The sequence below is a fragment of the Pristiophorus japonicus genome, chromosome 3, assembly GCF_044704955.1.
Source record: "Pristiophorus japonicus isolate sPriJap1 chromosome 3, sPriJap1.hap1, whole genome shotgun sequence".
NCBI lineage: Eukaryota > Metazoa > Chordata > Chondrichthyes > Pristiophoridae > Pristiophorus > Pristiophorus japonicus.
The window spans coordinates 260,420,896-260,447,873 of NC_091979.1; the positions used below are offsets into that span (position 1 = coordinate 260,420,896).

The window sequence follows — 26,978 nt, forward strand, 5'->3', positions numbered from 1 at the left end:
TTCTAATGGTCAAGCAGAGCGTGCTGTTCAAACGATCAAGCAGAGCATGAAACGAGTTCACTGCAGACTAGTTTGTCACGCATATTGCTTAGATACAGGACAAGACCGCACACGCTTACCAGGATCTCCGCTGATGGAGAAGTCTCAAGACCAAGCTCTCTCTTGTTCATCCCGATTTGACCGACTGTGTTGAAAACAGACGTCAAAGTCAGCAATTGTATCATGATCATGTTGCTGCGTCACGTGATATTTCTGTCAATTATCCGGTTTATATATATTGAAGTATGGTCAAGGTCCAAAGCGGATCGCCGGTGCTATCACAACCAAGGAAGGTAACAGAATGATTATTGTTGAGCTCAAGAATGGGCAAACATGCAGAAAACATGTTGATCAAGTGAAATTGCGGCACACGGATGAACTGGAACCGCTTGAGGAAGATGCCGTCAGTGACCAACCAACGGTCATTCATCAGAGGACTTTGCGGTCATTACCGAACCTGGACTTTCAGCCTCTGACTCATGGTCATTACCACTCTCCATCAGATCGGCTACTCAGCCTCCAGTCATAACTGACTCAGAACGCTCGCCCAGAACTGGAGTTGAACTGAGACGATCAACTAGTGAGCGGAAAGCCCCAGACCATCTTAATTTGTAAAGAAACTGATACTAAGATCTTGAAGTGGGATGTTGTCATGTATTGATGTTTGGGGTCACTGAACACCAGGAGGCGCCACTGTCGGAGGTCATCGGGCTGTACGCACGTGTGTGCGGGCCCTGGTATATAAATGCTGGTACCATGTCTTGTAGTCACTTTGGGCGCGAATAAAGTGGACCAGGTTTACACCTGAGTGAGCTTACAGTAACAAGTCTTTTGAGTCATTATATACATAACACCGCCCATCCAAAGACAGTGTTGTGAGGTTCGGACCATTTTTGGTGTCAGGCCTCGTCCGCCTAATTTGGGTTAGCACTAAATGAGTGCGAGTGGGCAATTCCCAGCATATGGGGGTGGAGATTGCAGGAAATCCAGCAGCTGAGCCAGAAGTAATTGGGATGGGTAGGTGCCCACCCAGGAGTTGGCAGGCAGTGGGCCACAGCATCCATCCTCCTCCTGGACCCAGAAAAATTCTCCAAATTCCCATTCTCTGGAGCAGCCTCTTTGCTAACCACTGGGAAGGTCGCTGTCTGCCTGATACCAAATGACAGAGCGTGCATGGCGCATGCTCTGTATATTTGTATTTGCAAATTGCAAATGTATTATCACATTTAATATAGGACCCAATTTTTCCTATGTTCATTGACTCCACTCATTGTAGACAGGCATGTTGTGCACCAGTTTACAAGCTAATCTGAAAATTGCTTCGGGGTGCCGTAGGTGTCCAAAAATCAGCCTTCCCCCCCACATTTTCCACTGCTGGCCACTCATTTCTTCGGTGAGAAATGGGAGGGCATCAGTAACACATTGTCACAGACTCCTTGCTTGGGTAGTTGCCCTCCAATTCGCCATTCATATGAGAGGCTTGACAGGGCCAGCAGGTTATTTAGCCATAGGGGTATCATAGCTGAGTCCAGTCTAGTCCTGTCCTTGCTACCTACATGCATTACCAGCAGAAGCTGCTGGAGAGCAAATCAGGAGAATACTAGTTCATTTTGCTCTCCCTAATCCAGGGCATAAAGGCCAATCCTAGTGGCTCTCCAGAGAGAGTAGCTAACTCAGCCTATGGTTCAAACCAGGGTCTTTATTTTCTGTCGGGCGGGCAGGTACTTCCACACTCTCTGCCCTCCCCACCCCCCAATTCTTAGAAATTTCAACGGCACAGTTTTCCACCCATGGTCGGCTTGGTGCTTTATACTTGCACGGATATCAATTCAAGCTCCAGCAAGTGCCCAAAAGGATGCTTAATATATAGTTTTGCTGCCCCTTTTGTACTGCTGTATTGAAAAATTTAGTTTTTCTCAGGAAGAGAATGTTGATCCAGCCAAAGAGTAAAGGCTACTATTGCATCTCAGTAGCAATCTAACTTCCATCATATATTCCTCTCCAGATTTCATTGGTCACACTCCCAAAGTAGTTGAAAGAGGAAGAGTTGTGATGTAAGGAGAGAAACTGTGACAGCAACAAATGCTGGTATATCACTGTCAAGAAAGTACACCTGGGCTGTCAGATTCAAAAAAAATTCTTCCTTCAAGCCCGGAGATAAATCCAGTCAATTTTATTCACTACAGGGGTAACCATCGTGCCCGAGGTTAAAAAGGAAATTTCGCTAACAATTACCAGCCTATGTACATATTTGCAATGACATTACAAAAGATTAAGGGAAAAAGGGATTTATTTTCATAAAAAGAAATTTAAGAGAACTGAACTGGAAAGAAAATATGACACTCAAAAAGTTTGATCAAAAACACTCTGCACTCGCCTCATCGTCGACTCCAGAGGATTACACCAATGCTGCCCAATTATTTTTGACAGAACCGAATATAGCACTCACTTACAACTGGAGGTCATGTTAACATTTTACGCTCAGCATTAATAAAGTAGTATTTCCACTCCACATTATTTCTTAATCATAGATTTTTCTGATCTTCAATTTAGTACATCTTGACAAAAATCCCATTGTTAAATCATCAGTTGAAATGTTAAAAGAAAAACCCGGAAATAGGAAATACCAGAAAACAAGGTTGATTTTGCACAATAACTACTGATGCATTTGATGTTACAAGTACATTACCTCCCAAATTCAGCAAAATGCCATTGTAATGTTTCACAATTCCGGAAGCCTAACGGTTCTGGTATCTATTGCAGTATCTCTGAATATTAACATTTACAAAAAACAGTAAGGTGGTTCTTAAACAACAGCCCATGAGACAAAAACTGTTTCTTTTTATTATTAATTTCTGAGAAGCAAAACTGATCCACAAATACAGGTATATTCCCATTACTGGTCTATAAACAGACATCCATTATAAAGTTGTTTACTTAAATACACGTAACAGTTAGGAAGATTAGGCGTATGAATTTCTATGGTTGCTTTGACACTTTTGATTACAAGGACATTAACATTGGCTGCCTAACCGTTGCAAGGAAATTTCTTTAAAAAGAGGAAATCAAAATGATTATCTGTAATTAAGAAAAAGTATTGGAATTGCCTGAAGTTCAGATTTAAAGTCCTCCCTTAGATGTGGTCAAAAAGGTTGCTTTTCTTAAAATATGAAAAAGTAATACATTTCAATTACTCATCTCTTCTGCCACGATCTCTAATGCATCTTGAATATTCAAACATCCATGCCGGTCAGATCTCATTCATGCTGCAGCACAGATTTCCCAGACATCCAGTGTGGTAGTTTTAAAGCTCAGGTTTTGCAACCGGTGGTTTCAGGAACTGATGCGTGGGCCTTTAAGGAATGCACCAGGTGTCATTCCAAGTCTGCAATTCCATCTATAGTCCCAATGCCCCATTTTGATGCAGCTTTCCAAACAACACCTATAAACTTTGATGGCATTCCCAAATTTCCAATTCTGACTTCCTTTCAAGCATTTTTGTTTCAATTCAGCAGCTCGTTCATTTTTTATTCTGTATGATTTTTTTTTTTTAAAACCTAAACCAGAGAAATGTTGCGGAATCAGCTTTTTTTTTTCTTACCATTGAATAGATTGATTGGGACCATTGATAGTTTGAACAGGAATGGGAACTGAAGGTTATAAAAGGAAAGTATATAGAGAGAGATGATCACATTACTCTGTGGAATGCAATGGTTACTGAGCTGCTGCAACCTTGAAAATGTTGTACTGTGGAAAACACTGATCAGAGTTGAATAATAAAAGTTGCAATGTTCGATTGATGTTGTTGTCTTTAGAGTGGATGAAAGGAGATTTTGCAGTACCTTCTCCTTTAGGTGGAATTATTGGGCAAGTTGGGCATAGTATGTGAAGAGAGCATATTTGTTGGGTTAAATAACCTTTTGATATTTGATGTTTTCTTATGTTCTTTGATATGCCAGTCAAAGGGCCTGAATTTCCATGGAGATTCACCCAATCTTGCACCAAAAGAGTGACAGAAACCCTGGAGAAAAGAACTCAACACTGTTTATGTTGTTTCTCCAAAGCTCCATCGATCTCCCACCAAAGTTTCGACAGTTAATTGAGCGAAACCCAATGGAAATTCAAACTTAGTTTAAATAAAGGGATACAAGCCAGAGTAGGCTATTCTATTTAAATACACGTTTTTCTTAATTGATGCAGAAGCATTTTGCTTTTCTGATTTATGATATTAAAGTCCTGTTGCAAGAAACTAGTTTGCTTTAAGAAAAATATTTAGCATAGGCTTTAAAATATCCTGGTCTTGCACCATTTTATGTTGTGGCATGCACAATCACTTTTTAGTAATCCATACTGCTACTTGCTGGAGTCCATTACTGCTCTGTGGGATGATGGAGCAGTGCCTGAAAATTTTGGAGGGACATTTCATTCCTCAGTAATTCTGTAGGCTACTTAATGTATATTGGAAAACAACACTAAGCAGCAAGGGTGCTTTGGTACATTATGCTTGGTTTGCACTTTCTGATCAGGGTGTAAACACACAGCACTAAAATGATCGTCGCTCACAAATTAAAACCATTACTTACAAGTAGAAGGAATCTGGGAACATATTATGCCTATATTTCAAATTGCATCAAAGTGAAGTACAGTTAACTTCCTAAATTAATTTTTTTAATTAAAGCAAATGGAAAATGTCAAATAAACCGGGTTTTCAGAAATTCTGAGTTATGGCAATTAGGTTCACTATGAAATAATGTAGGGAAAAAATACACAAAAGCTTTTAAGGGTGAAGTACATTTTATTAGTAATTTTTTAAAATCCATTTACGATTTACACCAAACCACCTGTTAAGCTTTGGGAGGTCCCATCATTCTAAGGGCCCTCCCATATGGTCACACTTTGGAAGAAGTAGCAGACCAAGTGTACCGAAACAGGATCTTGCTTCAGGGACAACTGTAGATGGGCCTTCAAAGGGCGCACCTCCGAGATTTACGTGACCTGTCTGAGATAAAAAGTGCGCCGAAATCCTACCGGGGAATTCTCCGGTCGTGGTGTGGCGCAGCGGAGTCTCCCTGGAACGGAGCAAGTCGATCCCAGCCTGCAGATGGGTGGGGCTAAGGCCCTGCGTGTTTTTCCACAGTCGGCACCCTTGCGCATGTGCGTTACAGCGTGCGCACATGTGCAATGGCTCAGCAGGGTGTTTCTCCCCCCCGCCCCTGTCTCTGGCTGTGGCTGCACTAAACTTAACTCTACGTAAGGTTTTTCAGAACTTACAAAAGTGGACACTTACTCCATTCTAAGTTAGTTTGGAGTAAGTTTTTGCTGCCGAAACTTGCAAAACAGAAAAAAAATACCTAAACTAAAACAAACCTAAACTAACTCACGAGAACTGGAGCAAACTAAATGCCGAGAATTGCAATTTCTAAGATACTCCAAACTAAACTAGTTGCTCCAAGAAAATTGGAGCAACTCGACCCGAAATTTGGGCCCAGAACTCAATGGAGCTGTAAATCGCAATATTCAAAACTTGTAGGGAGATAGCTGACTGGTTGATGACCAAATAGCACAGTGCTGAGCTTCAAGACATTTTCAACATCCCAAGGAATCATCATCATCATCATCATCATCATCAGTCCCTCGTATTGATGATGACTTGCTTCCACACCAAAAAGGGATGAGTTCACAGGTCTTTCAATGAAGGACCTAATATTCCAGGTCCCGAACTGCATGTTGAAGAGTGGAAGATGCCTGTGCGTGGATTTTTTTTTCAATGTGTGGTGGCCGTTGCACATCAGCTATCACACAGGCTTGACAGAGCTAGGTCTTGGTCCAGTGGCAAGGATTATCCAAGACGACTGGAGACCAGCTCTGCTGCACGGACCTAGTGCGCACACATGATGCGGTGTGGGCTGGCCCTGGGCCCTCGCCTCTTCTGGGCCCCAAACTCACGCCTCTCCTGGGTCCCGATCACCTTGCTCCACGATCACTTGCCGCTCCTGCTCATGCTCCAATCACCGACCTGGGTTATGGTGATGTCCAATCCAGTCACTCTCTTCACAGACGTCGCTCTCCTGCACCAGCACACGCTGTACCTTGAAGTGGTATGCCTCCGCAGCAGCTCCTTTGAAGGCCCCGACCTGCTGATGGTCCTTACAGGTCGGGCCACTGTGCCGAATGCCGGGTCGGGCCTTCGCATGCCAAGGCATCAGATCAATCAATGCCTTCCTTCTTAGTTTTGGATGTGTGGTTGAGATGGCAGAAAGGTCAGAACGTGTTCATTGTGGCTGATGTCACTATCTTTCCTGGCTCATATGGGGCAATCCCCAAAATGGCAGAGAGAAGGATCGTGCCAAAGGTATGAATGTCCTCCAGCAGCAGCAGTCACTTCAACAGCTTCAGGATGCTCTAATCATGGTCACCCTCCTTCACATCTTGCAGAAGAATGATGCCATTTTGTGCTGCAATCTCAGATGGCATGTCTATGGAATAATCATCTTTGGAAATAAAAATGAAGAAAATCTTTAAATAAGTAATTTTCTTCATTGTAAACACATTGCCAGTACATAAAGTCTATTTGAGACACATACAACCAGTAATTAATGCATTTACTTCATGCACATCAAGCAATGTTATAGGCAATGAACATTCTACATTCAGATTTCCAAAATGTTGCGATAGATCATCAACATGCATACTACATGCAGCAGTTAAGTAAAGTATGAATATTAATACATTTGTTTTTAAAGCAAGGAAAACACAGTATTTAATGACTTACTAATCAAAGATGATGGTGTACTTGCCTAGGCCGTTTGGCCCATGTCAGCATTTTTTTCTGAAGACACGTTAGAGATCGATGAGCTTTTCTTATTAGGCACTGTTTTCAACCTAGCAAGATACTTGAGATTTATTTTCTACATAAGTCCTCCAGATAGAAACATAGAAAATAGGTGCAGGAGTAGGCCATTCGGCCCTTCTAGCCTGCACCGCCATTCAATGAGTTCATGGCTGAACATGCAATTTCAGTACCCCATTCCTGCTTTCTCGCCATACCCCTTGATTCCCCCTAGTAGTAAGGGACTTCATCTAACTCCTTTTTGAATATATTTAGTGAATTGGCCTCTAATTATGAATAACTTCTGAAATTTCAATAATTTGACAAACTACAGAGCATGTCTTGGACAGCACTGTGCAGTAAATTTTATTTTGTTGTGTCAAAAAAAGGACGCAACGGCAGGAAAATGGGATTGGTGTATACAGCTATCAACTAGTACAGGTACAGATTTCCTACATTACAACAGTGACTACACTCCAAAGGTACTTCATTGGTTGTAAAGTGCTTTGAGATGTCCGGTGGTCGTGAAAGGTGCTATATAAATGTAAGCCTTTCTTTTACAATTGAAGATCTAGCACCGGTGGCCTCTGTCTGTGCTGTAATTTCTATGATGCCATGAAAAATTTAAATTTTTCTTTGCTTCTTCAATTTATGGATCTGCATTAAAACTTGCTTTTATGTCACTTTCCTAGTCGCTAGAATAGTTTATTTTTTCTGAATCACTTGATCAAATTGCTCATGTATTAAATTAGTAAATTTGAATAATTTCAATTATTTTGGCCTTTGGTTAGCTTAACTTACTATCAGCAGCAAGCAAACATGTGTTGTATGACAGGGGGGGAGAATGCTATTTAACAGCTTGACATTTACTGAATTAATGCCTAGTTGCCTATTCCTAAAATCAGAAGACAGCTCAACAACTATTATAACCTGGAGAAGAAATGAGCCAATGTTTGGAAAGATCAGCTTGATACCATACAGGAAGAGCAAAAAAGTGTTTTTGGGGGAGCATATGAGGGAGTGGCAAGAGAAAAGGAGGAATTCTGACAGACAAACTTTTAATTATACCATGTATTAATTGATGATTCCTAAGATGCCGTGCAATTGTGAGCCACGAACAAACAAATCCCATTATGAGGTTTGCTGAAGCAGAACAGGAAAAAAATGCAAATGAGGCTACAGTGATTTGTTTTGATCTTCGCTAGAACGAAGGACAAGGAGATGATTAAAACAGGAAAACAAGAGAGTGCTTTAAAATCAGTTTGGGTCACAGATTCCAACACAAAACCTGAAGAACTGCTCATTATCACAATCAATATGGCCATGGGTGCAATATTTACACTTTAAAGCACTTTCAAAAAAAATGCAAGCCCTTAACTTGGATTAATATTCACTGCCAAGTCAATACCCCATCAGCAGTCTCGTACATCATAAATAGTTAAAAGTAACTATAACTGGCATAGACCAGTTGCGCCAACTGGCCTGCTTCTGTGCTGTAATTCTATGTTTAGAAAAAAAAGCGTTTTCTTATTACTGTAGTGACACCTATTATTTAAGCAGCAAAGATATTAATTTGTTTTTGGTCATTTCAGTTAACAGCAAAGTTTTGACAAGATTCTATTTAGTCTTAAAATAGCACTAATTTGTTGCAAAAATACCATGAATCAAATAATGGAATAGCATTTTGTTAACCAGGAACATTAGTAAATACAGCATGTTTGAAAAAAATGACGAGGTTATCTAGGTTATCTCCCAGCCTATATGAAGTTAGTTTTCAGCTCTGGCAGCAACAGGGGCAGTACACTTTGCCATAATTTCCCTGGATTTGGAGGAAGGAAATTAAAATAAAAAGCCAAGATCCCACTCCAGATTGTCATCCAATAACCCCTATTGGAAGTGCATGTGTGTATGGGCATTAGATGAGGACAAATGGAGCTCAGTTGCAAAGTCAAAAAATCTGCAGCACTCATCATTAATACTGGTACACGAATAATAGGCACTTTGGTGAAACAAATGTAACCACACCCATAGAATTTCCCTCAACGAGGCAAAGCTTGCAAGAAAGGTGGGACAACATTTTTTTTGAAAAAAGGAGATAAATAAAAACTACCTGCCAATTACCATACATGTAAAGGAGGAAAATATGGATCCATCAAAAATGGTAGCACAATATATGTATGTATCCCAGAAGAGGGTTTAAAAAAAAAAAAATCATCCAGTTTCCAATTAGTTTAAAATTAGCATATTATGAGCATTTTCTTCCACAGTAAAAGTAAACTAAGAAAATTACTGCAAATTTAATCAAAGCGGAATTTGTCGCCCCAGGTGTAAATGTTCTAATACAGTACACAAATGTATGGGAGATGCAAATCTTAATTTATCAAGAATAAAATGATGTCACTAGCTGCTGATTAACTGTAATTTAATCAAACTATGACAAAATTTCTGCTCTCTTTATGCATAATTATTTAAAAACTAACAAATCAACCATTTTTTGCAGTCATAAAGTCTTCTTGAAACTGCTCTATAAAGTTTTGCTTGTATGGTACTTTACTGCCTTCTGGTGGCACTGTGTGTCCAAGTATTCTGAAGCAAATCCTACTGTATGTGATAGACTTACTTATGGAACAGATTTTCAAAATAGACAATATCAATTAAAAGTGGTGAATCGTACAGAAATTGGAATTTTAAGCCACTGACACATGACTAGTTGCTGCTGTTCTTGATATCCATTTAAAACATGCTGGCTTTGGTTTCTTTGTCCCCACCTTCACATACTCAAGTTTTTTTTTGAAGTTCCTTGCTTGCATTAGGTGAAGCATATTAGCATTAAGCAATGCAGTACTGTTCCCATTTCAGACACGGCGGTGTTAAAATCAGATGCGCCCAAGCCACACATACTGAATAAAGTTCCCTCCACTTTATCCAATAATGCATCTTAGCCCCAGCCTCAGGAGAACAGCGATACTACATGATATTTCAATTTCCCATACCAAGCATCATGCAGCCCGTGTGGGCAATTTCTTGGTGCCACATCCATCCACTAGAATTGGGTTGAGATTTCCCCAAAACTTATTTCACACAGGATCCTTTACAGATAGCCAAAGTAAGACACTTCCATCCTATTACACTAGGCCGAAATAGACAAAAAGACCCAGCCCAAATGTACTCCACGCATCACAATTTGTTTTCCTTAAACAGGAACTTGCTTGTAGTTCTTCAAACCAGCCTAGATACAAAGCTATTTCCAATCGATTTGCAAGACTGAAAAATTAGCAGTTCAGGGAGAAAAGATTCATTACCTACCTCATTCGGCCTTCATTCTTTGAATCAAAGCATCCTTTACAATATTGTTCAAGTGAATCCAGGTTGAGAAAGAGAAAAATCACAAAAGACGTAGTGCTTTAAGATGCTTTTGATGTAATCTCCTAATGATCTTCCTTTATCACAGAGTAAAGGCACCTCTCCTGGGCTAAAACATCAGTTCTTTTTCAAGAGGTAGCAAAATATTATTGAAAAAATGAAATATGGCAAAGTACCTAATTATTTACAATACGTATCCAAGAGAAAATGCATGGCCAGCTTGGTGGGATGTTGTTGCGTGATTAATGTTTTAATTTAGGTAGGTTGGTATAATTAGGGCTCAGGAGAGAGAGAAGAGTACACCTCAGAAACTGGTCATGGAACCTTAATTTTCATTTTGTCAGCAACAGTTTAATGATAATTAAGATCCATGGAATAAAGAGAACAATATTCCACATCAGGCCCCTAGAAGAATTCACCGACAGAAGTAAAATCTGACCATAAAGTCCCGTCACCCCAGGGTTTGCATAAGCACCAACTTCCCACTGCACAAGTCCCATGTTGTAAAAGTAATACTTGAGAGAATAACCACCAACTTCAACCGAGTTATGGAATGGGAAGAGGGTTACTCAGCTGACTCAGAAAACAAAGAAATCGGTTGGATTTATCTCATTAGGGTTCGAAAGGTCAAGCATCAAGCGCAATGCTGCAGTTATTTTACAAACCCAAAGAATTTTATTAATTTGAAGACACGACAGTGTTCCAGATAATGATGGCACACAACCATATCTGGGAAGTACAACTCAAAACCCAGAGTGATCAGTTCTTTGTTTCTAGAGAGGCGATGGGGTTAATTCTTTGCCAATGACTTCTTCTTTGAATGCTTGTGGTCTCCTAAAAAAAAAATCACTGAGCTTTAGGTTTGTATCTTTTTGCCCCCGTTACTGGGAAAACAGCTTGCTGGTGTTTCTCCCTGGTCTTTCTCAGTTCAGCAGACTTTTGTTATTCTCTGCTCATCTGTCCCTTGTCTTTGAAAAGTACAGCAAGTTTGGAACAAGATTTCTCCTTGAGGAAAATAGCAAGCCATCTGTTAGCCCACAACACTTTCACCGTAACATCAGCAGTAAACAAGATCCAGCAATTTCTTTGATTTTGGTCAAGTTAGCAAATATGACAGTTATTTGCTCCATTGGTGTTTCGATACAACAGATCCAATCCTCGGTCGGCTATCGATCCCAAATTAGTCTACTTGTAATTTCATCCCGATTGCATTGGCTGCACACGAGTTACTGTTCATACTTTAATCCATCATGCTCTTTTACCACATATACAACCTGCTAATCAATCCAGTGTTTCATCCATTCCTTTATCCATTTCATGGTTCAGGATTAGTGTTGCCTTCACAGTTCCCGCTCCATAGGATTTACTTAGTCTTTAAAAGCAGGCACCAAAAACCTATCAAAAAATCCAATATCCTTCAGATGCGCAGCATTAAACCATAAGTACTAGTTGGCACCAACATTTTCATATGACTTAGCACTGGTGCATGTACAGGGTCTGTCTTTTGTGACACTAACCTACAATGGCAAATCCTGCAAACTAATTAAAATGCATGCAATTCCCATCATGTCATCTGATGTCTAGCACCACCAGGTAAGGTTGCTGTGCCCCTGAAAATCAGCCTCATTCTCATGAAATAGAAATTGCTAATCCTGATTAACAGTTAGAACGTGACACCAGCCCACAGCATTGACATACTGGGCATTGGGAAGCTTGCTTGGTGGCACGAGTGCTTTTAAATTCTTTAGTATTGGTATTTAACTAACTGTAATGTACAGAATTTCCATGATTTTACTTCCAAGCCATATATATCCTAACTTGAAGGATAGCTTCCCATTTTTGTAGCAATTTCAGTCAGTTTAAACCGAGAAACTCAAGCAGAGGATAATGCTGTAATGTGTCGCAAAGAAAAGCATTTTCAGTGACCGCCAAAAATGGTGAGGGGCACATTGACTGAAACCTAGTACCTCTGACATCATCATCTACTGACATTGAAAACAAGCCAACATGTACCTATATTCAAAGAAAGTGACAAAAAGGACACAGGCAACATCAGATCCATTATTCTTACTTCCCACATAAAATACTGGAATCAATTATCAGGTATAAATTTAAAGATTATCTGTATAATAATAACAAATTAACATTCAACTTGGATTCTGATAAGGAGTTCCTGCACGATCATTTCCTTGACCTGAGGAAATGACATCCCAAGTGGACTGGCACGATGTATTATGCCGAGACTTCCGGAAGGCATTTAGCAAAGTTCCATATGAAAGGCTATTAGGTAAGCTCAAAACTGTAGAGACTCAAGGCAAATCTTGGCAATTGATAAGAAATTGGCTAAAAGGTTGGGGAACACAATGGTTACAGCAGGGTTGGGGAAAAATAGTCGTGTGAAGGGTTCTAGGGATTTGCGTTGGGACGATTAAGGTTTCTAATTTACATCAATGAATTGGACTTGGAAACGTAATTCTAATTACTCAAATTTGAAGATGATGCCAAACTAGGAGAGGCAGCGGAGTTGGAGGACGCAACTCAGAAATTAAAGAACGAGTTAAACAAAATCTAAACGTGGGCATAACAATGGCAGATTAAACTTAGACAAATATAAGTACTGTACATGGGAAGGAAAACGGGCAGTACACCTATGCAATGAATAGTATTGAACATAGCGAAGGACGACATTGAAAAAAGCTCTAGAAGTCTTAGTAGAATTAGTATGCTCAAGATGTCCAACCAATGCAGAGCAGCAATTAAGGAATCCAACAGAATGCTAAACTATATAGCCAAAACAAAAGAATATAATTCAAAGAAAGTCACAATCAAATCTCTGCGCTGTATTGCTGATCGTTTCCTGACAAGATGGCGTCCCAACCCCGAAGCTGCATTTGCGCATGCGCTGCGCAGAAGCCTACTGCGCACCATTCCGTCGCTCACCTCCATGAATAGCGCGGGACCCTCCGTCGACAATGATGCTGGACCAGGGATGTTGCCAGACCAAAAAGTCCCAGACTGGAGAGGTACAACCTGTTTTGTTTATTTAAAATTCAGTTTAATGCTTACCTGATATAATGTTAGAGAATGTCCATATCTTGAAAGTGGCTTCTCAACGCTCGTTATGGGTACTCCTGTCCACCCACTGCTCTCCAAATCATAGCTGAAACAAAACAAATCAAATATATCAATGTTCTGAACTATAGTGAAATGTGATTTAATTCCACTTTTAAAATATGCAGTACTCCACTCCTTGTTTTGTACCTTGCTCAATGTTATCAAATGTAGACAAACAATGCAGTTATTGGCTTTTTAACAACTGGATTCAATGAATACAAGATTTATAATTCTTTGTTGATATTCAACATTCATGCAACAATTTAGCAACATCAGGCACAACTGAAAGTGTAGACTTGCCAGTCACTGTTTATATAACATAAACTGATAACTGACTGGAGATAAATATAACTAATAAATACTCCGAGCTGCAGGTATTTACCCTCCAATTTATTTAATTTTTTCCTATAGTTTTATGTCCAGAATTCTGGCTGGAACAGTGGCTACACAGCTTACTTCTCGGCCTTTGCACTTGGTACCACAACCCAGCAATTACAACATCTCTAATATTCTGCTGTCTTCTATGAAGATGTTGAGGCCTTCAATGATTGCAGCTCAGATCACGCACTGAGCTGAGTGGAATCTATTCCTTAGCACTGCCTGTAGCTGCTCTAATGTACAGTGACACCATGCTGCATCTTTAAAGAGGTTTTATTGTTGCATCATCTGACTTTCTCTTTCCATCTTTTCTCAGTTAATTTAAACCTGTGACCTACAAGCACCACTTGTCTGAAATTTCTCCTGCACGGTCACGTGGGCCTTATTTGGCCTGTTGTAGGACTGGAGAGGAGGACGCCAGTGTTTTCCACTGCTTCCGATGCCAGCTGTCAGGACCCACTACAACTCTTGGTCTGGTTGTCACAAACACAGAATTTACCACTTTTGTACAGCCATTGGCGATGCTGCACCTGCTGCTGACAGCACGGTACAATGGTCCAGGTCGGTGGTTGGAGCGTGGGCAGATACAGCAGGAGCGGCAAGATCGGGGCGAAGGAGCGGGGAGACACTGTAGAGGGACGTGATCGGGGCCCAGGGGAGGCGTGAATTCAGGACCAGAGGCAGCACAGGCCAGCCCACACTGTGATGTGTGCGCACACTAGGTCGGTGCAGCAGAGCTGGTCTCCAGTCGTCTTGGGTAATCCTTGTCACTGGACCAAGACCTAGCTCTGTCAAGCCCGTGTGGTGGCTGGTGTGCAACGGCCACCACACATTTAAAAAATCCACCAACAGGCATCTTCCAGCCTTCAAGATGTAGTTCGGGTCCTTCATTCGAAACACCTGTGAACTCATCCTTTTTTGGCGTGGAAGTAAGTCATTCGAGGAACCGCCCATGATGATGATGATGAAGGTAATGCAGGTTGAACCTCCCTTATCTGGAACCCTCGGAACCTGGCCTGTTCTAGATAATGGATTTTTCCGGACGAGGAGTGGTCACGTTAAATTGGATGGTACAGATACTAAGCAAGGGGCTGGCTGGCTTGGGGTTGGGAGTGCGGCATAGGGGGAGGATATCGTGGGATCAGGCCAGCGATTGCGGGAGTCGACAACGAGGAAGGACATCAATTTGTTCATGTCGGAGTTCTGCGCGTACGCCACCCGGTGGCCAGGAATGATTCTGGATAAGGGAGTTCTGGATAAGGGAGGTTCAACCTGTAATGCCATCTGTAGTAACAGACAGATCTTCTTGCTTTAAATGCTGAAACTATATTCCATTTAAGATTATAGAGGGAGGAAAGGCAGACAACGTGTATTTCTTCTTGCCAGATGGTGTTCAGACAAGTTAGGCACAAAAGTTCAATTAGTTATTAAAAAAAGCAGTGTCCTCAAAAAAGTATTTAGTTGGTAAAACCATTGTGTAACTGAGCCATACTGACCAGCAGGTCCCAAGTTAGAATCCTGATCTGTCCATAGCTATTTGATCTCAGCTACAGTGGCAGTAGATCTTAGCATCCCTAAATGAGGGAGAGTCAAATCAGCAGTCGTTTGTGTTCTCAATCACTATTCAGAGACCTCTGCTGCAAAATTACATAAGTGGACTTGGATTTGAAGCAGCCCGCAGTCAAATGGCTTGCCAACACTTCATTTCGTTGAGGTACTGGAGGGCAATCGGCTCCCAAGGAACTGTACCCAATTAGGAGTCAACATCTTCAGCAGAGATAGGAAGAAAATATGCAAGGAAGGACAAGAAAACTGGCAAAAGTAAAGTAACACGCACTTTTGTCATTCTTCTGACAGACACTAAATCAAAGAATTTATCAAGAACAACGTTACAGCAATTCAAGAGGAGAGTACATTTGATTGCGCAAAATCAGAATAAATCTCATGCTGTAGCTGGGGCGGTTTAAAAATGCCCTTAATAAATCTGAATACATGAAACACCAGAAATTTCAGAACTGTGTGAATAATCTGCATTTGATGTTTCTAACTTTGCAGATTTCTAAATTTTACAGACTGTCAAACATCCCAGATGTGGAGTGCAGAAAATTTAATATCAACACATACAATATTGGTAGAACCTTGCAACAAACTCAGCAAAATTTAGTTGAGAGATTAATTTTATGGAGGTTTGAAATTCTTTCCAAATTCCAAAGTTGTTCAGTTAGGACCAGAGAAAATGAATAAGTAGAGCTAACAGATGGCTCAAGAAACCTTCAGTGGATTGAATTGATTGCAAGTAAACGTGCATGTTTTCACACTAAGTCAGCAAAGACTAAATTACAGACACATACTTACTTAAGGACCAGCTGCGATGAACTATAATTGAAGGTATATCCACCAATCACCCACATGAACTTCCCATATACAACAGCCTTGTGGGATGCACGGCTCACACTAGGGCTGAAGGGTTTAATATTTGGCAGTACCCAGTAAGATTCTGTAGATGGGACGGTCAGAGAACAGTCTGGTCCTGGAATACAAAGTGAAAATTTTCAATTGTTTTGTGACGTACATTCTTACACAACCTAGAGACTTATAGCAGCAACTCACAAGTAAATGAATTCAATCATATTAAACACCCCAAATCATGTTTGAAACATGATTATTTTAAGAGACTCATATTTTCATAGTCAAGTTAATAATCATTTAACGGTTGTATTTACAAATGATGCTGATTATCCCTCACTAGCACTAGTTATAGATTTAGAGGATGAACACCACAGAATCCAGATGATGTGCAAAACACGTTTGAGAATTTTAATCCTTGGTATAAAAACAGATGGCTCCAAAATGTCCTGCTTCAAACCATATCTGGTGATTGAAACAAAAACATTAAACTTGTTTGTAATCTATCCCAACTTTATAGATAGCTTTTCAAAACCTATGAATAATTATTTATGCACTTTCATTCTTTTTTCCCCCCATCTATGACCTCGACCAAAAGATTTCAAGTTGTGTTTTCCTTATAAAAATGAATGGAAAATATCTAAGTGGATCATAAAGGAACTCCCTATGGGAGTTACAGTGACTTGCATGCAGTGTGCAAGCATCAACTAAAATTGCCCCAATGCGACACTTGTCACCGTTCTATGTTGACACCTAGTGGAGTTAGTAATATCAACATGTAGGCTGCTGAATGAACCAAAGGCAGACAGCAATGAATATACAAAAAGCTGTTTTGCCAACAGTGAATTACAAATGTATAATCGGCTCTGCCATTTTAGTTTCAGAAGCCTTCATATGTTGAACTACATTTAGATTCTAGAAAAATAAAAGAGGCTTTAAAAAAAAGGAACTATATGTACCATGCATGCTTAACAAAGCTTATTGATACTGATCATATCAACTAATTTCTGCAGTTCATCAAACATTTTGTCACACTTGGGGATTTGATGCACTACGTTGTAAAGAAATACACATCATTAATATCAGAAGTGATGTAATCAACTCGAGTATTCAGAAGGAATAGACACGCACATTGCGTGAAGGTTGTGTTGCACAAGCAGAGCTCTGCTGAGCCCAAGGATCATCTGTCTACATACTGCAACACATGTAGAGAGGAAAGGTTTCTGGAAGACAGACAGGAACACTGAACCCAATGAGAGAAAGTGGAAACTGCCCACAATGGGAGCAAGGAAGAAAACAGGAGAAATTAAAATTAGGAAAACCCGCTAGGTCTAGACTGGTTTAACAGATCTGCAGTTTGCCGCCTATTATCAGGATAAGAATGGAGGCACAGGAAAGGGTAATCAAGAGCAACACTTATGTACCCTGGAGTAAGGGTGTATCCATGGGGAAAAAGAGAGAAGCAATTCCATGAGAATTAGCTGGTAGTGGTTGTCAAGGTTCCCATAATTAGGGTGATAAACAGCCAATTTAAAATCATACGGGAAAGTATTGAAAAATTGTTTCCACTGAGAGTCTTAAATGATGTATTGTTTCACTGGTGTAAGTGATATTAACTGGCTGGAAATAAACTTCCAACAACAGAGGGAAACCAAAACAGAACTCATATGTTCATGTAGAAAGCAATGGCACAGGAAAGAGTAGGACGATCGTCATTCAGAGGGAGGTTAAGGAGCTAGGTTCTAAATTGTAAGTTCGCAAATATAGTCACCTCGGGATTATTCCGAGTACCAAGCACTGGATGAGTCTATGAAAAACAGATTAGACATTTAACACGTGGTGAGATAGATCATATAGAAGGGAGGATTTCAGATTACTAAGATATTGCGACAAGTTCCGAGACAGCGGGATGTGGCTCACATGAACAAAATTGATACTAATGTCCTCACAAAGCATAAGTAAAGCAGTAGCGGATGATTTAAACTAGAATTATGGGGGAGGGGAAATCTCTGAGCACATAAGAGAGGAGTTAAAATTAATGTTTGGAGGAGAAATGTTAGCTCGGGCATTGGCAGAACTCTGCTCTTCTTTGAATAATGCTATGGGATCAAAGTCCATAAGCAACAGGCAGACAGAGACTTCAATTTAAAGCATGAACATCTCTGAATGCAGCACTCCCTCTCTACAGCATGAAGTTTCAGTTTAGATTAGGTGTTCCAAGTCATGGAGTGGGGCTTGAACCCACAGCTTAAAACTTGCACTAATCAGAGACTTTCAGCACGGACTTGGAAAGGGTAGGTCATGCTTAACTAATGGAATGACTTTGAGGAAATTACAGTGTAGAAAGTGAATGCAGTGGATTTTATAAAATTGGATTTTCAGAATGTGTTTGTTAATGTGTCACATAAGAGCTATATAAATGAACAAAAGAGGGTTTCAGCAGACACATCTTGGAAGTGATGCAATGAACAAAGTTCACACATATCGATGTTTCCATTTAAAGCCCATGCAAGTTATTTACATGCTTGTAAAGAAATGACACTATGCTGCTCTTGCACCGTAGTTATGCCAAAAAGTTTAGGTCCAAGTAAAGTAGCATTCTTTTGATTATCTTAAGGTTAGAACAGGAAGCAATGGAGAAAATAGTCAATGTTCACATTTTCAAGGAGCAAAGTGGTCACTGGTGACCTTTTTTCATCACATTTAAAATTAAAATTCATTAAGCAAAAGTACTGCAGCATGTCTGGTACATCCAGACCCATATCAAAGTGCATCTAGAAAAGGAAAGAGGAAGCATTCCACTGTGTCCATCATCATCATCATAGGCAGTCCCTCGAGTCGAGGATGACCTGCCTCTACGCCAAAAAGTTCACAGGTACTTCCATGAAGGACCTAATATTGCAGATCCCAAACTAAATCTCGAAGGGTGGAAGATGCCTGCGCGTGGATTTTTTAACGTCTGGTGACCGTTGCACACTAGCCACCACACGGGCTTGACAGAGCTGGTCTTGGTCCAGTGGCAAGGATTAACCAAGACGATTCAAGACCTGCTCTACTGCACGGACCTAGTGCGTGCACATATCGCAGTGTGGGCTGGCCTGTGCTACCCTTGGGCCCTCACCTCTTCTGGGACCCGAATTCACGCCTCTCCTGGGCCACGATCACGTCCCTCTACAATCTCTCGCCGCTCCTTCGCCCCGACCTCTCTGCTCCTGCTGTAGCTGCCCACGCTCCAATCAGCGACCTGGATCTCCACCAAACAGGCGACTCCAATTCAAAATTTTTTTGTGAGGACAGTGTCGGCTGTGGCTCAGTGGATAGCACACTTGCCTATGAGTCAGAAGGTTGTGGGCTCAAGTCCCACTCCAGAAACTGGAGCACATAAATCTAGGCTAACACTCCAGTGCAGTGCCGAGGGAGTGCTGCACTGTTGCAGGTACCAGCTTTCTGATGAGACGTTAAACCTGCCCTCTCAGGTGGACGTAAAAGATCCCATGGCACTATTTCGAAAAAGAGCAGGGGAGTTATCCCCGGTGTCCTGGACAATATTTATCCCTCAATCAACGTAACAAAAGCAGATTATCTAGTCATTATCACATTGCTGTTTGTGGGAGCTTGTTTGTGTGCAAATTGGTTGCCGTGTTTCCCACATTATATCAGTGGCTATACTCCAAAAGTATTTAATTGGCTGTAAAGGAATTTGAGACATCCGGTGGTCGTGAAAGGCGCTATATAAATGCAAGTCTTTCTTTTATCTTACAGTATGGTTGTACATCAGTGTAATAAAACAATCCAGAGATCGCAAAGCTCTTGGGAAGTTATTTTAAGTTTCTGCCATCACTCAACAACTTCCATTGAATTATCTGCATCTTTGGTGGAACATTTCCCAATGAGACACTGCCAAATCTAAAAATGAAAATTGTGCTTTTGCAGCATTGCTTTTCAACATCTGAGACCAAAGTTCCAATCAAAATATTGTTTATCTTTTCTAGAGAAAGAGGCTCCTGTAGCCAGGCTTTGCCAATGCAGCCTCAAGTCAACACTGCTGGCATTCTTTTATTTTAAAAAAAATAGAATTTTTCCTTTCTCAAAGCAGTAGTCTAATGTCAAATACGGAATTAATCAGTGATGGCTTTATTGAAAATCTCAGTCGGATTACTTTTATTGAGCACGAGAGTAGTTTCTAGCAATTGGTTAAGTGAAATCAAATACCGAGATTAAAGACATTCTGCTATTGGCATCCTTGTCCACACGATGGCGCAACTAGCCCTAGCAGTTTCATGACGTATTACTGAAATCCCATTGCTAGAGATTGGAACAGAAAGACAGACACACCAGAGGTACTTACTTTTCCCCAGAAAGCACACAGTGAAAATCATCTATGAATAAGTGAATTCCAATTAACAGCCGATACCAAAACCTTTCTGGCAAGAGGAAAGATTAGGTAGATTGGAAAGCAGTGATAGGATTGGTCCAAGTCAGCATGGATTTATGAAGGGGAAATCATGCTTGACAAATCTTCTAGAATTTTTTGAGGATGGAACTAGTAGAGTGGACAAGGGAGAACCAGTGGATGTGGTGTATTTGGACTTTCAAAAGGCTTTTGACAAGGTCCCACACAAGAGATTAGTGTGCAAAATTAAAGCACATGGTATTGGGGGTAACATATTGACATGGATAGAGAACTGCTTGGCAGACAGTAAGCAGAGAGTCGGGATTAACGGGTCCTTTTCAGAATGGCAGGCAGTGACTAGTGGAGTGCCGCAGGGCTCAAGTGCTGGGACCCCAGTTCTTTACAATATATATCAATGATTTAGATGATGGAATGGAATGTAATATCTCCAAGTTTTCAGATAACACTAAACTGGGTGGCGGTGTGAGCTGTGAGGAGGACGCTAAGAGGCTGCAGGGTGATTTGGACAGGTTAGGCGAGTGGGCAAATACATGGCAGATGCAGTACAATGTGGATAAATGTGAGGTCATCCACTTTGGGGGCAAAAACACGAAGGCAGAATATTATCTGAATGGCGGCAAATTAGGAAAAGGTGAGGTGCAGCAAGACCTGGGTGTCATGGTTCATCAGTCATTGAAGGTTGGCATGCAGGTACAGCAGGCGTTGAAGAAGGCAAGTGGTATGTTGGCCTTCATAGCAAGGGGATTTGAGTATAGGAGCAGGGAAGTCTTACTGCAGTTGTACAGGGCCTTGATGAGGCCCCACCTGGAATATTGTGTTCAGTTTTGGTCTCCTAATCTGAGGAAGGACGTTCTTGCTATTGAGGGAGTGCAGCGAGAAGGTTTACCAGACTGATTCCAGGGATGGCTGGACTGACATATGAGGAGAGACTGGATCAACTGGGCCTTTATACACTGGAGTTTAGAAGAATGAGAGGGGATCTCATGGAAACATAAGATTCTGACTGGACTGGACAGGTTAGATGCGGGAAGAATGTTTCCGATGTTGGAGAAGTCCAGAACCAGGGGACAGAGTCTTAGGATAAGGGGCAGGCCATTTAGGACTGAGATGAGGAGAAACTTCTTCACTCAGAGAGATGTTAACCTGTGGAATTTCCTGCCGCAGAGAGTTGTTGATGCCAGTTCATTGGATATATTCAAGAGGGAGTTAGATGTGGCCCTTACAGCTAAATGGATCAAGGGGTATGGAGAGAAAGCAGGCAAGGGGTACTGAAGAAATGATCAGCCATGATCTTATTGAATGGTGGTGCAGGCTCGAAGGGCCGGATGGCCTACTCCTGCACCTATTTTTCTATGTTTCTATGTTTCTATAAGCCAGATGAAGGAGAAAAAAAATTATTCAATGAACAATTTGTAGAGATAAATGGTCCAGCATTTGCTGGAGCAGGTTATCTCACTGCGTGCCCAGTTAGTTAGACTTTTTCGTGCACCCTTTCAACTCAATAGTTTTACTCTACAAGTGACTGGACGTGCAACCTGATAATGCAACGCGGCATCTGGGACCTTGGTGAACAACAGTACCAACCCATTTATCTACTTAACCAATGAGATTTAAGGATTCAGAAAGCAGCAGAGGAAGGAGGTGAATACATTAAGAGTCAAATCAGAAATAGAAAGAGATATAAATAATGACTGGATGGAGAGAGATGAAGAAAGGCAAAAGGCAAAGAAAGGGTTCTGGAATTTCTTTAATAATGCTGCGAGGGCTTTCGTCCTTACATTAAAGCAACTGTTTCTTTAATTCCTAGTTAAGTCAGTGTACTGATCATTACCACACTGATAGTCCCCTGAAGACTGAAGTCACCAATCAAAGTCTGACTGAAGTCACACCAAGGTATTGTTTACTAAAAGATCACAATTCCTCCCATGCAATCTCCAAAAATATATTATCCCAAAATTATAGTGGCTAGTAGTAATAATAACAGTAAGTGGTTGGAACAATAGCAATAAGTATAGGTTCTTTAATTTTTTTTTTTAAAACACTCCGGGTGAGAGTCTGATGGTGAGCCCCACAAGTGTGGTGTCTTTGCAACTAGTCATTTATTTTCAGATCATAACCACCACTTCCATTTTTTCGGACAGCAGCTGTTGGTAATGATTTTGTTATTGCCATTTAAAACTACTCTCCACTTATCTTTTGTTTCTTTACTTGTTTCTTAATATCCTCTTTTTCTTTGCACCACCATCCCTTTTGCCATTTAATTACCCCTGCCTTCCACCCAATCCCTTGTGTTCTTTCCTTCCCTCTCCATTTCCCTGCATCTGCAATTGCTTAAAATCTGTTACATCGCTAAATATTTTTCTGTTCTGATGAAAGGTCATCAACCTGAAACGTTCACTCTGTCTGGCTGACCTACTGAGTATTTCCAGCACTTTCTGTTTTTATTTCAGATTTTCAACATCCACAGTATTTTGCTTTTGTCATTTAGTGTAATTTGTAGTGTCAGCTGTGGCTCAGTGGGTAGGACACTTGCCTCTGAGTCAGACGGTTGTGGGTTCAAGTCCCACTTCAAGAACTTGAGCACATAAATTTAGGCTGACACTCCAGTGCAGTGCTGAGGGAGTGCTGCACTGTTGGAGGTGCTGCCTTTCGGTTAAGATGTTGCTTGAAACTAAGGACCGAAAGATGTCGAAAACTGATACGAATGTTGTGTCTTAAATCGTTGTTTTGGATTGGAGACGAGGTGTCTGCTCTGAATGATAAGGAATGCTTAGAAAAGCTAATTATCTGTGGTTTTCAAGTTAAAGCTTCAGTTTGTTTATGTATCTTAAGACAATTTGTATAGAAAGGCTTAGAATCAAAAGGAAGTTAGTAGGAATTAATGTAGACACAGCCAGTTTACTACATCGTAAAGAAGTTAACCACCAGTTAGAGGCGACAAAGCTCTGGTTTGGGCCTCATAGTTCAAAGGATAGAGGATGAGGCTTTGTATTGACTGTACCCGAGGGGAATAGGGAGGAGGAGATAAAAGGAATTCTACAGAAAAGAGTCTTCGATAAGGTATAAACAATGACATGTGACCAAAAGTGTAAGACATCTTTAGGGCGGGCTTTGTTTCAAGAATCAAGACAAAGAACTAGAAGTCTTATTGAATATTAAGTTTTATGGAGAACTTCTACAGTCAAAAGGTCTTGTCAATATTCAGGTTCAGGCACACCCCTAAAAATTTGAAGTATGTAGTCACAGACAGGAGAAACAGAGAAAGAACAGGAGAAACAGAGAAAGAACATAAGAATATAAGAAATAGGAGTAGGCCATTTGGTCCCTCGAGCCTGCTCCGCCATTCAATAAGATCATGGCTGATCTGATCATGGGCTCAGTTCCACTTCCCTACCCGCTCCCCATAACCCTTTATTCCCTTATCGCTCAAAAATCTGTCTATCTCCGCTTTAAATATATTCAATGACCCAGCCTCCACAGATCTCTGGGGCAGAGCATTCCACAGATTTACAACCCTCAGAAGAAATTCCTCCACATCCCAGTTTTAAATAGGCGACCCCTTATTCTGGAACTATGCGCCCTAGTTTTAGATTCCCCCACGAGTGGAAGCATCCTCTCTGCATCCTTGTCGAGCCCACTCATTATCTTATAAGATCACCTCTCATTCTTCTGAACTCCAATGAGTATAGGCCCAACCTACTCAACCTTTCTTCATAAGTCAACCCCCCTCATCTCAGGAATCAACCGACTGAACTTTCTCAAAACTGCCCCCAATGCAAGTATATCCTTCCTTAAATAAGGAGACTAAAACTGTATGCAGTACTCCTCCAGGTGTGGCCTCACCAATACCCTGTACAGTTGTAGCATGACGTCTCTGCTTTGATACTCTATCCCCCTTGCAATAAAGGCCAACATTCCATTTGCCTTCCTGATTACTTGCTGTACCTGTATATTAGCATTTTGTGTTTCATGCACAAAGACCACCAGGTCCCTCTGCACTGCAGCATTTTATAATTTTTCTCCATTTAAATAATAATTTGCTTTTCTATTTTTTCTGCCAAGTGGATAACCTCACACTTAACATTATACTCCATCTGCCAAACTTTTGCCCACTCACTTAGCCTGTCCATATCCCTTTGCAGATTTTTTTGTGTCGTCCTCACAACTTGCTTTCCCACCCATCTTTGTATCATCAGCAAACTTGACTACATTACATTCAGTGTCATTAATATAGATTGTAAATAGTTGAGGTCCTAGCATCGATCTCAGTGGCACCCCACTAGTTACTGTTTGCCAACTGGAAAATGACCCATTTATCCCGACTCTCTGTTTTCTGTTAGTTAGCCAATCCTCGATCCATGCTAATATATTACCCCCAACCTCGTGAACTTTTATCTTGTGCAGTAACCTTTTATGTGGCACCTTATCGAATGTCTTCTGACAAATCCAAATACACCACATCCACTGGTTCCCCCTCATCAACCCTGCTCGTTACATCCTCAAAGAACTCCAGCAAATTTGTCAAACATGATTTCCCTTTCATAAAACCATGCTGACTCTGCTTGACTGGATTATGCTTTTCCAAATGTCCTGCTACTGCTTCCTTAATAATGGACTCCAGCATTTTCTTGACAGATGTTAGGCGAATGAGAGAAGGAAGCTCACAGGCGGAAGGAAGGGAGGAAGGAAGCCAAGAAGGGAGGAAGCTCACAGATGGAAGGAAGGAAGCTCACGGAAGGAAGGAAGGAAGCTAGAAAGGAAGCTCAGACGGAAGGATGGAAGGAAGCTAGAAAGGAAGCTCAGACGGAAGGATGGAAGGAAGCTCAGACGGAAGGATGGAAGGAAGCTCACGGAAGGACGGAAGGATGGAAGGAAGCTCACGGAAGGAAGGTAAAAAGGAAGGAAGGAAGGAAGGTAAAAAGGAAGGAAGGAAGGAAGGTAAAAAGGAAGGAAGGAAGGAAGGAAGGTAAAAAGGAAGGAAGGAAGGAAGGAAGGTAAAAAGGAAGGAAGGAAGGAAGGTAAAAAGGAAGGAAGGAAGGAAGGTAAAAAGGAAGGAAGGAAGGAAGGTAAAAAGGAAGGAAGGAAGGAAGGTAAAAAGGAAGGAAGGAAGGAAGGTAAAAAGGAAGGAAGGAAGGAAGGTAAAAAGGAAGGAAGGAAGGAAGGTAAAAAGGAAGGAAGGAAGGAAGGTAAAAAGGAAGGAAGGAAGGAAGGTAAAAAGGAAGGAAGGTAAAAAGGAAGGTAAAAAGGAAGGAAGGTAAAAAGGAAGGAAGGTAAAAAGGAAGGAAGGTAAAAAGGAAGGAAGGAAGGAAGGTAAAAAGGAAGGAAGGAAGGAAGGTAAAAAGGAAGGAAGGAAGGAAGGTAAAAAGGAAGGAAGGAAGGAAGGTAAAAAGGAAGGAAGGAAGGAAGGTAAAAAGGAAGGAAGGAAGGAAGGTAAAAAGGAAGGAAGGAAGGAAGGTAAAAAGGAAGGAAGGAAGGAAGCTCACGGACGGAAGGCAGGATGCTAGGAAGGAAGGAAGGAAGGAAGGAAGGAAGGAAGGAAGGAAGGAAGGAAGGAAGGAAGGAAGGAAGGAAGGAAGGAAGGAAGGAAGGAAGGAAGGAAGGAGAGAGAAGAAGGAAGGAGAGAGAAGAAGGAAGGAGGGAGAAGAAGGAAGGAAAGAAGGAAGGAGAGAGAAGAAGGAAGGAGAGAGAAGAAGGAAGGAGAGAGAAGAAGGAAGGAGAGAGAAGAAGGAAGGAGAGAGAAGAAGGAAGGAGAGAGAAGAAGGAAGGAGAGAGAAGAAGGAAGGAGAGAGAAGGAAGCCCTAAACGAAAGGAAGAACTGAATTGCCCGTGTGTCAATCGTCTGTCCGATTTCAACTATTTTTACGGTTGTATGTTTTTACTGTATAACTAATGTATTATATTCTGTTTTAAACTCTGAATAAACACAATTATACACCATATTGGTTTGCACACAAACCTGATTATTTAAAGTGACCAGAAATAGCCACAAACTGGCAATTTCGAACAACGTTAAATCGAGGCTCTGTCTGCCCTCTCAGGTGGAAGTAAAAGATCCCATGGCACTATTTTGAAGAAAAGCAGGGGAGTTATCCCCGGTATCCTAGCCGATATTTATCCCTCAATCAACATTGAAAAAAAGATTATCTGATCATTATCACATTGCTGTTTGTGAGAGTTTGCTGTGTGTAAGTTGGCGCCGCATTTCCCACATTACAACAGTCACTACACTCCAAAAGTATTTAATTGGTTGTAAAGTCTTTTGAGATGTCTGGTGGTCATGAAAGGCACTATATAACTGCAAGTCTTTTCTTTGTTTGTCTTTCTGTCTCCCTTCCTTCCCATCCATGGTCTCTAAATTGTCAAACTGCTTGTCCGACATCCAATACTGGAAGAGCAGAAATTCTCTTTTTTTAAATCTTGTTTGCTTTTTTTTAA

General features: G+C 41.0%; 1 protein-coding gene across 2 annotated transcripts in view; it reads right to left on the minus strand.

Moving 5' to 3' along the window:
- atrnl1b (attractin-like 1b) overlaps positions 1 to 26,978 on the minus strand; it is a 1,062,984-nt gene that overhangs the window by 901,403 nt on the left and 134,603 nt on the right. For both annotated transcript variants that reach the window (XM_070876576.1, XM_070876575.1), the window contains exons 6-7: positions 16,079 to 16,253; positions 13,298 to 13,391 (exon numbers count right to left, since the gene is read on the minus strand). In XM_070876576.1, the coding sequence (XP_070732677.1) occupies positions 13,298 to 13,391; positions 16,079 to 16,253 (269 nt within the window). The remainder of the gene's footprint in view (positions 1 to 13,297; positions 13,392 to 16,078; positions 16,254 to 26,978) is intronic.